Genomic DNA, 12,418 nt, shown 5'->3' with positions numbered 1-12,418 from the left:
TGACAGAGATGCAAAAGATTTCTCAGAGCCCATGTATTCAGAGCAATGAGAAGCCCGAAGGGACTGCACCCAGGGCAAACTCCTTCAAGAGACGAGAGCCCAGGCATGGTCAGGTTTTGCTTCAGTTTGTATGGTAAAGACAAGAAAGTTACAGAAGGAAACACAGGTGGTTAATCAATCATAGTGAAAGCATAAACAAACTGGTTACATGACAATCTTCATTAAAGCAGGTGCAACTTAAAATAGTTTAAGCAATTTACCATCAAAAGGAGTCATAAAATTAAGCCATTTGACGTACAAAAGAAAAGAGATAATCACCATAGCAGCACTTAGCTCCCCAAGAAACTCAAAGAAACAGCTTAGGGCAAGATGTGGAACTTCCCCTAAGCACTAACTAGCAAAATATCCTTGAAGATTTTAGCTCATATACTTTCCCAGCATTTAGGGTTAGCTGCACCAAGGGCAACTGCCCCCAGAGCAATCACTTTTTGCTGTGCTTCCATTCTCTTATCTACATCTAAGGCTTTAGTCCTGTGAAAGTTTTCTGGTCTTTCTTAATCTTAGCAATTCTACGTGTTTTCCTAAAGGGTTGGGCTTTGGCCCCCCTAAACTAGAGGCTCTGGCCTCCTAAACTACAGGACTTTGGTCCTTCTAAGCTACAGGCTTTGGATTAAACTAAGGACTTTGGCCCTGTGAAATACATGTTTTATTTCTATATCATTAATGTCAATATCCTCCACACCTCTCAAAGGAGCTGTCCCCAGCCCCTCTCCTGGTTATTAAGCTGATAACTAGGGCTAAATCCTAACATAACCTGGCTGGAGAGGTACTGGACCTAATAAAAGAGAAGGGAGTATATACCAAAGATCTGCAAAAATTGGCTGGCACATACTGGCAGGAGCCAAGGCAGTACTGGGTTTGGATTTCAAGGGTGCTGTACGAAGAGCAAGAATTCATTTAATTGGGAGCATCTTCTCAGGAACCCCCTGGCAAGGACCACAGAGGGTGAGATGTCTCTACTGAGGTGGCTCTCAGAGGCCTGGTGAAAGTAATGGCCACTGAGCAAAGCAGAAAGACCTGTGCTGTCCTGGCAAATGGCAGAGGAAGAAATGAGAAGGCCGAGGGAGGTGGGCATGCTGGAGTGGACAAATTACATGAGGTCAAAACCCCAACAGAAAGTAGTGTTCTAAAAGGGAGCCAGAGGACACCCCATGCACTGAGGCCATCGGGAAGGCACTGGTGAAAGGGGAGCCAGCACCACGAAGTTCACAGGTGGCCACCTCTGTAGGCCAGGGAGAACAGTAAGAGAGACCATCACAGAACTAGGCTCATTAATATCCACAGGGATGATGGGGCCCCAGAGTAACACAGACCAGGTGGAGATGCTTAACCCCCCAAAGCCAGGAGGCCACAGAGAACATAACAAACCACCACAAGGGATGATGGGCTGCCAAGGGGATTTACCTTCATGGAGTAGTGTAGATGACTAATGGAATAGTGTCCCTAGGAGCAACACATACAGCCAACAAGGGTGTTGCTCAATATCCACAAGCTGAAAGAGTGGAGGAACAGGAGGCTGATGGAGGCTCCCCCCTCCTGCCTCCCAATAAAAAGTTCTAATTCCTTGGTCAGCTCCCAAACTTAAGCCCATTTTCACATCTGCAAAGAGGTTGCTGGGTGCCTGGAAGGAGGATGATGGCGAGTATGTGATTTGCCCAGTACTTCCCCAAAGGAACCTATATCCACTTATTTGGGTATACACTGGGGAAAGAATACTCAGACATTTTGAGGAATACTGGGCTGACTGATACCTACATACTAGAAGCATCATTGCAGCCCCCATTAGACTGGGGGCTTACAGAGACTGAGTAATGTCTGGACTGCTGGCTAAAATAGGATTCTCAGTAGGCCTGCTGACCTACCCAGTGGTCATTTCCTAGCCCCAAGTGTGTAACTGGAATCGACTTAGTAGTTGGAGTAACCCCCACGCGGGTCCACAGCCTTCAGGCTAAGAGCCGTCACAGTGAGAAAAGCCAAGTGGAGACCTCTGAAACTGTCCCCCCCCACCCCCACACACACACCAGGGACAAGTTAGTAAACTGTGATGGTTAGTTTTATGTGGCAACTAGGCTTAGGCTATGGTACTCAGTTGTTCAATCACAAGGTGTGGCTGTGAAGGTATTCTGCAGATGTGGTTAACATCTAGTCAGTTGATTTTAAGTAAAGATTACCCTCAATAATATGGGCGGGCCTGATCCAATCAATGGAAGGCCTTAAGAGGAAAACAGGTTTCCTTGAAGAATTCTGCCTGTGGACTGCAGCATCAGCTCCTGCCCTATGAATTTCAGTCTTGCCTAACGAGCCCCCACAATCATGTCATCCAATTCCTTGCCATGTACATAAAAACAACCAGACAAAATGACCGAGCCAGGTGCATGGGCCTTTGTCACTGGCCACCACAGAAGTGGCACGCTAGGCACATGAGCAGAGTAGCCACAACAGCTGAGATGGAGGCCAACAGCAAGGACTCATGTTTACCAAGGCTGATCTAGCAGAACTAATGACAGGTGACTCTGGCTCAAATACTCACCATTGGTCTTTCTGAAACTTTCTTTGAATTGCACCACAAGACTTTTCCTACCCACTCTCCCTTCCTTCCCTCTCTTCTCTGGAGGTTAGACCTACATCATAGTCTGCTAGCTTTCCAACTCCTGCAGCTCCCTCCACATCCCCCCACCCCCCGCAAATCTCCTGCACATCTAATCTGGGCCCCAAACTAACACACAGGGCAACCTAACTTAGTGTTCTCACTATTCAAGCTCTGCTCCTCCCTTTTGCAAGGTCAGAAATTCAATTTTAAAAATTCAGCAACGGTATTAGAGGTCCTGTGAACTAGTTCCTTCCAAACTCATGAGGGACTGATTGATAAAACAGAAAGCAAAAACTCAAAATGAGAAGGAAATGCCAAGCAGACCAGAGAGACGTGGCAATGGACCTGACAAAGTGTTCCCAGTCCAGCAAGAGCAGCTACTTGAAAAGCAGACTAAGCCCAGAGCTAGCCTGGGATGTATGCAACACAAAAAGGGAGCTGACTAGCCCAAAAGATAGAAACAATCCAAATGTCAACCTACTGAGGGATAAACAAAATGTTGTACACCTGTACAATGGGATATTATGTAGCCATGAAAAGGAATGAAGTACTGATACATGCTACAATGTAAATGAACCTCAAAAACATTACACTAAGTGAAAAAAGCCAGACATAAAAGGCCACTATTGTATGATTTCACTTGTATGAAATACCCAGAATAAGTAAATCCACAGGAACAGAATACAAATTGGTGGTTGCCAGGGACAGGGAGGAGGAAGAAATGGGGAGTTATTGCTTAATGGGTACAAAGTTTCATTTTGGGATGAAGAAAATGTTTTAGAACTAGATAGAGGTGCTGGTTGCACAACACTGGGAATGTACTAAATACCACTGAATGTTCCCTTTAAAATGGTTAACTTTGTTATGTGAATTTCACCTCAATACAAATAAATGCATAAATACATAAATAAATAGCAAGGAAAAATTGTGGAGTCATATCAACCAAAAAAACAGAAGACATTTAAAAAAAAAATTTAAAGAGGAGCTTGGGGACAGAGCTGGCTGATCTTAGGAATCACATTTACATCCAGCTGTCCAAACCTAATAAGCCACATTTCTCTACCCTACCTGCCAACTGGAGAGGTACTGTGATGTTGGGTTCTAGCATCTAGCACGAAGATCAGAATTCTTTAATTGTCTGGTACTTTCTTTTTCCTGGCAATATCTTCTTAAGTTGGGGTCTATGGGTTCAAGGGCCCTATTTATGAACCAAAAGGTAGGACATATATTCTCGTCAGTACCAAGTGTATTCCCAGGGACAATAGATTGTGCTAAAAGTCCAGAATATCTGGTTGTTGAAGCTACAGCCCTCTGAATGACTCTACTACACAAGAGATTAAAAGAATTTGACCCCAGAGATTTTTATATATAAAAACAGCATAGGTAAATTTGTTTGCATTTAAAAAAACATAATTCATTTCCAAATCTACCGAGCAGCTGAGCAGGGTTCAGTGATGCCTGCGGTCAATAGGATTCAAGGACTCCCGCTCCCCGGAGCGCCGGGCCCTTTTATGCCTGTGGGACTTATCTTGGCTTCTGCTTCTATGACTACACCCCTCAGGACGCCCGTTGTGGCAGCTAGAGTGTGTGTCCAAGCTTCGCCCTCTGTCCTGATCTCTATTCTTTTCTTCTCTTGCCTCCTTCCTGCTTGAGGACTTGTGCTCATGCTTGGGTTTCTCCTTCTTCGACTCCCTGTCCAGGTCTTCTTCTCCCCCACGGCAGGCAGTCCTGACCTCAGGGGAACCGGGCTGGTACTTCCGCCCCTCCCTGGACTCTGACTTCTGAGCCCTCTCTGAGTTCTTGCTGCTGTGTTTCTTAGGGCCAGCGTCATCCTTTTCCTTTACTGTCTTGCTTCTGGGCGATGAAGAGGAGGCTGGCTGTTCTACCTGTACCTCTTGGTCAGTCTTCTCTTTGTCTGTTTTTCTCTTTTTTTCCTTTTTGTCTAGAGGAAAAAGGGGGGAAGGGGGTGGCAAAAAGAAAAGGACAACAATTTTAAATACTTCTTAAAAGAAGTGCCTTTCTTCTCTGAGTACGTTACATCAAACACAGGGGTTTATAGTTCAAAACTGTTCCCATGCCAGGAGGTGGAGAATTTGCATAAGAAAAACATTTTTGACAGCAGCGTGAAGCAGTCACAGTCCATGCTTCCAGGAAAGTGCCTCTGAGAAGCCAACTCAGGTGTCTACCACCCTTGATATGTCAAGTTGCTGTACAAGGCAATTCGCACCCAGAATTACCTTTAAAGACCCAATCTCCAAATAAGTCACGTTCTGAGGTACTGGGGGTTAGGGCTCCAATGTATCAATTTTGGGGGACACAATTCAACCCATAACACTAGCCTTCCGCTGGTATCTCCCCTTTTTCCAATTAAACTAAGGTTCCCCACACTTTCTCCTTTCACACTTAGGAGTTGAAAGAGTTGAGTGTCAGTCATCAGTGAATGCTGGAAAGAGCAGACACTAAGACCACCCAGAATCTTCTCTTGGGTCTTAACTCTTTACCTTTTTTGTGCTTTTTTGTGGGTTTGTCATCTTCAGAGCTCTCAGACAAACTCAGTGGGAGGGTAGGGGCCCCACAGCCCTTCTCCTGGAGCTCTATGGTCACATCATCCACGTCTGAGTCCTTAGGAGCTCGATAGTTAGACACATGATCCACTCGGATAGTTCTTCCTTTGATCTAAGCAAAACAAGCAATGCTTCAGCAAACACAGCCCTCATACCAAACTATTTCAACCCAAGCTGCAGAGAACCATGATTTTGAACCACATCTATTACTTTCTTGCTAATTTTATTTCTGGGGAAATCACAAACACAGACCTGCCCAACTGGTGTGTCACAGAATGTACATATACCTAGATATTAATATACTCAGCCTTCGGGACAGCCAGGTGGGGCCTGGGGCAGCTGGAGCCCCTGGGGTGGTTGTACCAGCAGGCTTATCAGTTTAACCCAGAGTGCTATACAAATATCTTCATATTCTATGTGTGCCATGAAGTGGAAAAAGGCTGGGAAGTACTGCCCCAAAGCACAAGCATCAGAGAAGACTGTGAGAATTTAGAAGCATAATGAATTACCCCTAATCTGTAACAGCAGTTTACAGTGAAACACACCCTGGGAAAGCCTGGCAACTAGAAGGAATTCCTGAAACCTAGCTTAATATTATAGCTGCTTTCCCAGCACAGTAATTAGGAGGAGGCAAAGTCAGACGAATAGTTGGGAGGGGAGAAGGAACCAAGAAAAGACCACCTTCTTTTTTCTTAAGCCCTCACACCTTGCTACACCCTCACCTTACTGGAACAATCACTGCTATTGTTTCTTGTGTTATGACTCACAACTCTCCAGGTGAACAATAACAAAAAATTAACCCCTCACTTAAAATAAAAACATTCTCTTTTCAGGCAGATACAGAGTTATTCCATAGGCAAAAGCATCCGAAATTTTTAAAGTTTAGTTTTTATTGTCCCAATACAAGAGCAGATTTTAATTCTTACCTTTAAGCCTGAGCAGTTTCTGTCATCCATCTTATTCCCATTTTGAAACATTTTTGAAAGCCTGCCTTTTACAGTGACTCCCTCTGACTGTTGACTCCCTTAAAAATCAAGCCTAGAACCTTGTTCTACCCAGTTCTATAATCTCCAGCTGTTCCATACTGGTGCATTCAATGACAAACACTCCAAATCAAGAGTCACCCCCCGCCCTGTGACAATGCTCATTTCAACTGCAGCATTTTTCCTAAATGAGTGTAGAGACCATGTGGAGCATAAGTAAGCCCGACTTGCCCCATCTCCTTCTCTCAGCTCAGTGCCTCACTTACAAGGGAGGGGATGAGAAAGAACAGAAGGCAGTAAATTTCAGAATAAGTTACTTTTGTAGAATTTGTCATCAGATTTTAACTAAAGAATTTCCAGGACCCAATATGCAAGGTCACTAGAAACATATGACAGACATACATGGCTATGTCCTAGGTCATGGAGCCATGATGAAGGCCCAAATCCCTTGATACAGAACAATAAGGAACAGCAGTGTTTGTTTGTCTCTTCATTCTCCAGTGCACCAGAGATATAAGTGGAGGGTAAGGAGAGAGAGGTAAAAAAAAAAGAGGCCTGGATGGGGGGCAGGCATGGGCCTATGATCCTGGGGAGGTCGTTTGCTACCAGATGGGGAAAAGGAGCAAGTCCCGGCAGGGCAATGGGCCAACAGAATTATTTCCTGCAATCAAGTCCTGGCCCAGTGTGACTTCTGCAGCCCTCACAACACAACCAACTGACCAGTATTGTCCTGGTGCCTGGGGGGACCAGGTGGAAAATGAAACACGAAAAAAAATCCAGTGAAATCCTGCTCAATAAGCACACTCACCTTGATCCCATTAAAATTGTCAACGGCCAGAACTGTGCTCCTCTGGTCTTCATAGCAGAGGAAACAGAATCCTTTGGATTTCCCGGTCTTCTTGTCCCGCACAAGATTAATGTTAACAATCTCCCCATATCTATTTATTTTATAAAAGAGTAAGACACTGTTGACTTTAAATGCAGAAACTTTCAAATTAGAAGACAAGACAAAGTTGAAACAGTCTGTACATAAGACAAATCTAGAACAAGATAACATAGAAAGGTTGAAAATAAAAAGTTAAGACAAGGATATAGCAGGAACACCCAAAAAATGGGTGACAATATCAAGGTCGAAGATGAATTCAAGGCCAATATAAAAACATTAAATGGGACAAAGACAGTTATTTTATGTTGAAAAAGGTCCTAATGCATGGGCCGGCCCGGTGGCGCACTGCTACAGTGTGCCGCTTGGGAGTGCAGTGGTGCTCCCGCCGAGGGTTCAGATCCCACATACAGACCGGTTCCCGCTCACTCATTGCCGGACATGAAAAAAAAGACAAAAAGGAAAAAAAAAAAAAGAAAAAAGAAAAAGGTCCTAATGCATAACAAAGGTATAAATCACGAAACTTTATGCATCAATTAAAAAATCAAAAACTTTAATGAAAAAACTAAACAACAACCTACAGAGTGGGAGAAAATTTTTGCTAACTATGCATTCGACAAGGGGTTAATAGCCATAATATACAAAGAGCTCAAACCATTACACAGTAAAAAAACAAATAACCCAATTAAAAAATGGGCAAAGGAACTGAATAGACATTTTTCAAAGGAAGACATACAAATGGCCAACAGGTGCATGAAAAAATGCTCAACCACTAGTTATCAGGGAAATGCAAATTAAAATCACATTGAGATATCATCTAACCCCAGTTAGACTGGCTATAATCAAAAAGATGGAGAATAACAAATGCTGGTGAGGATGTGGAGAGAAGGGAACGCTCTTACACTGTTGGTGGGACTGCAAATTAGTACGACCACTATGGAAAACAGTATGGAGGTTTCTCAAACAACTGCAGAGAGATCTTCCATATGATCCATCAATCCCACTCCTGGGTATATACCCAAAGGGATGGAAATCATCATGTCGAAGGGATAGCTGCACTCTCACGTACATCGCAGCTCTGTTTACAATAGCCAAGATATGGAACCAACCTAAATGTCCATTGACGGAAGATTAGATAAGGAAAATGTGTATATATACACCATAGAATACTACTCTGCCATAAAAAAGAATGAAATTCTCCCACTTGCAACAACATGGATGAGCTTGGAGAAACTTATGTTGAGTGAAATAAGCAAAGCACAGAGGGATAAATACCATATGTACTCACTGATAAGTGGGAGCTAAGAGAAAAAGAAGGAAGGAAAGAAAGACCAGAATGGTGCATTGGACTTGCAGAGGGAGAGAACATACCTAGGGATACAAAGTGGAGTGGGGAAAGGGTGATGGGGAGGGAGGTTGGGGATAATTGCAGGGATAATTAGGTGGGGGACATGGGGTATAATCACAATTTGTGGTAATGGGTATGCTGCCAGTATGGATCTATAGCCATCACATCTTAGGCATGAGTGGTGACAATTTACTTTGTACCCCATGAATATCATAAGCAATAAAAAAATTAATTTAAAAAATTATGCATCAATAAAAAAATAGAGAAACTAATAGAGAAGTTATAACACACAAAGTTGACAGAAATAAAATAAGATCAGAGGAATTAATGTAATTAATATATAATTATATATATATCAATAAAGATAAATATTTAATTAATATAACAAAAGTTATATTAACAAATATTAATGTCAGACTTTTAGATATATAGATATCTTTGAATCCTACAAGGAAATGCCAATTTCTTTTCAAGAATTCATGAAATATGTATTAAAACTGACTATAGATTAGGTCACAAAGTAAATGTCAATGGACTCCAAAAAATAGAACAGACTATGTTCTCCAATTACAATGGTATAAAGCTGGAAATAATATTTTAAACAAAAAATGCACTACTAACTAAAACTTGATACCTACTCTCCTAGTTAACAATGAGATGAAAGAGAAAGAGAAAACAAAGAAAAAAAATCAATGGCAGACTATTTAGAAAATAAGAAAAATGAAAAAAACATATACCAAAACTTAAAGGACGTGGCTAAAGCCATATGCAGGAAAATCTGTAACCCTGAAGAATTTTAATGTTTAAATTAAAAAAGTGAATATGCTAATTACCATGATTTGATCACCCCACATTGCATACCTGTATTGAAATATAACTCTGTACCCCATAAATATGTATAATCAATGTGTCAATTAAAAAAATTTAAAGAATATAAAAGAAGAAAGCAAACCTAATGAAAGCAGATGGGAGTTAATAAGGATAAAAGCAGAAATTAATTAAATAGAAAAAGTCTGCCTTACTCCTATAAAAAGATAAATCCCAGTTAAGTTAAAGCTTTATAAATTAGAAAAATAAAGTCATAACAAAGAAACAGAAATATCACATGTTCTCAATCATAACTAGCTGCTAGGAAGGAAGGAAAGAAGGGAGGGGGGCAGGAGGGGATGAAAAGAGGGAAGAAGGAAGGAATGAGGGAAAGAAAGAAAAGACCACAACAATATGTTGAACTTTCAGGAGAGAACAAACCTAAGAATACCAGAGATGCGGGGGAGGGAGAGAGGGGGTTTGGAATGTGATAGGTCGGGTAAAGGGTGTTAAGAAATATCACAATTTATAAGAATGAATAGGCTAATAATAAATAAAAATAATTAAATAAAAAGAAAAGAAAAAGAAAGTCATAAAAATAAAATAGGAATTGCTGGATACATTTACATGATCACATGCATACGCCTCAGCTGGAAATCTGGCATCTTAATGGAAAATACGAGAGGCAATTCAACTAAGGTCAGGAACTATTTAACAAAACATTGGAGATACAGGCCAAATGCAATTAGATGAGAAAAGTGATATGATAAATGAAAAAGAAGTAAAACTATCTCTGTTTGCAGATTATCTATGGTCAGATATGTAGAAAACCCAAGAGAATCTGATAAAAACACACAGTATAACAATTCAGTAAAGTAACAGGATATAAAAAATCAATCACCCTCATATATAAACAATAATTAGCTAGAAGATATAATGGAAGGAAAATCCCACTTATAATAGCAACAAAAAATAATACTGTTAAAAACAAGCAATATACAAAGCCTATGTAAAGAAAACTTTTTAAAAAACTGAAAGACACAAATATAGACTTGAACAGGGATCACTCAATATCATAAAGATATTGAAATCTGTATCCATGTTAATACATAAATTTAATGTAATCCCAATAAAAATACAAGTTTTCCCCCTGGGAGCTAAAAAAAAGTTGATTCTGAGGTTCTTGTAAAAAGAAAAGAAAAATTGTAAGAATAGCAGGGAAAACTTAAAAAAAGAACAATGAGGGGGATTAACTCTACCAGCTAGTATTAAACGTACTGAAAAGCTATGAATAACTAGCTTGGTACCAGCAAATGAACAGACTGACCAACAGAACAGAAAGCCAAAAAAAGACTTCAGTGTATGTGAAAAAATTAATATATGATAAGGGTGGCATCCCAATTTGCTGGGGAAAATATGGACTTTTTTATAAATGGTGCTGGGACAACTGGATAACCATTTGACAATGCATAAAACTGGATCCAAACTTCACACTGTACAACAGAATAAACTCTAAATGGATCAGAGATTTCAATGTACAAAGTTAAAACTATACAAGTACTTGAATAGAACACAGATGAGTGAGGGGGGAGAAATACTTTCTAATATGACTCAAAATCCAGCAGCAATAAAAGATTGATAAATTTGACCACATAAAAATAAAATACTGGGCCGGCCCGGTGGCGCACTGGATAAGTGCGCCGCTTGGGAAGCGTGGCGGCGCTCCCGCCCAAGGGTTCGGATCCCACATACAGACCGGTTCCCACTCACTGGCTGAGCGAGGCGCGGGAGCGACGCCGAGGGTTGCAGTCCCGTTGCCGGTCCCCGGTCCGGTACGGGGGCAACACTGAGGGTTGCGATCCGTTGCCGGACACGGAAAAAGACAAAAGACAAAAAATAAAATAAAATAAAATAAAATACTGAAGGGGGATGATGATGCTCCCCTTTTTTGGGCAGGGGGGGTGATGGAACTGTTCTTCATTCTAATTGTGGGGGGTGATTACCGAAATCTACACATGTATGAAAATTTAATGGCTGTACACTCACAAAAAAGTCAATTATACTATATGGGCTAATTTAAACACATAAATGAGTGAATGCATAAAAACAAAAATAAAATAATTTTGCTTACCAAAAAAATAAAAAATCCCAAAAGACAAATGACAAATTAGGAGAAAATATTTATAATTTATATCACAGATAAAGGACCAGAAAGAATTTTTTTTTTCTTTTTCTATAAAGGACATTATCAGGTCAACCAGTGAGGCTGAATAAAGTCTACGGATTAGATGACAATATTGTATCAGTGTTGATTTCCTGAATTTGATCACTGTACTAAGGTTAAACAAGAGAATGTCCTTGTTTTTTTGGGAAATACACATTGAAGAATTTGGGGATGAATGGGCATCGTGTCTGCAACTGACTCTCGAATGGTTCAGAAAAAAATTATGTATACATGAAGAGAAATAACAACAAGGCAAATGTGGTAAAATTGTAACATGTGGAGAATCTGGGTGAAGGAGACAGAGGTATTCTTTATACTATGTAATAACTTTCCTGTTTTAAGCCTGAAATTATGTCAAAATAAAAATTGAAAAAGAAAAAGAAAAAGAATACAGGAGCTGGCTTGAAGGGACTCCCACTGACTCCCAAATTAAGACAATTTGAGCATTGAAGCATTACACATTGTATAAATGTACCGAAATATCACATGTACCCAATAAATATGTACATTATGTATTAATTAAAAATAAATTAAATTTTAAAAAAGAAAGAATAATGGTAATGTATTATAACATTAAATTTTTTAAAAATCAGCCCACAGTAAAACAATACATGACAAAGTGTTATAACAAAGAGTTAATATCCTTAATACATGAAAGGCTTATGTAAACTCAACAAGAAAATGAGAAACACACCAGTAGGAAAAAAATGGCAAATAATATGAACAAATGATTTACAAAGAAAAATAAATAATAATGGTCTGGAAATGTACGAAAAGATGTTCAACCTCACTGATGATGAAATAAAGGTAAAGCAAAATAATAATGAGACGCCATTTGAGAAATATTTTTTATTTTTTATTTTTTATTTTATTTTTTATTTTTTTATTTTTATTTTTTTTTTGTCTTTTTCCGTGTCCGGCAACGGATCGCAACCCTCAGTGTTGCCCCCGTACCGGAC

The 12,418-nt window shown here is 40.2% G+C and overlaps 1 protein-coding gene across 1 annotated transcript in view; it reads right to left on the bottom strand.

The window, feature by feature from the left end:
• Positions 1-3,986: 3,986 nt before the first annotated feature.
• RBMX2 (RNA binding motif protein, X-linked 2) overlaps positions 3,987-12,418 on the bottom strand; it is a 12,533-nt gene continuing 4,101 nt past the window's right edge. The window contains exons 4-6 of the mRNA XM_008576786.1: positions 7,006-7,135; positions 5,152-5,326; positions 3,987-4,592 (exon numbers count right to left, since the gene is read on the bottom strand). Coding sequence (XP_008575008.1) covers positions 4,099-4,592; positions 5,152-5,326; positions 7,006-7,135 — 799 coding nt within the window. The 3' untranslated portion in view covers positions 3,987-4,098. The remainder of the gene's footprint in view (positions 4,593-5,151; positions 5,327-7,005; positions 7,136-12,418) is intronic.

Source organism: Galeopterus variegatus, unplaced genomic scaffold, assembly GCF_000696425.1.
Source record: "Galeopterus variegatus unplaced genomic scaffold, G_variegatus-3.0.2 Scaffold1401, whole genome shotgun sequence".
NCBI lineage: Eukaryota > Metazoa > Chordata > Mammalia > Dermoptera > Cynocephalidae > Galeopterus > Galeopterus variegatus.
The sequence above is the reverse complement of the archived record's forward strand: the minus strand, read 5'-3'. Positions and strand labels throughout refer to the sequence as shown.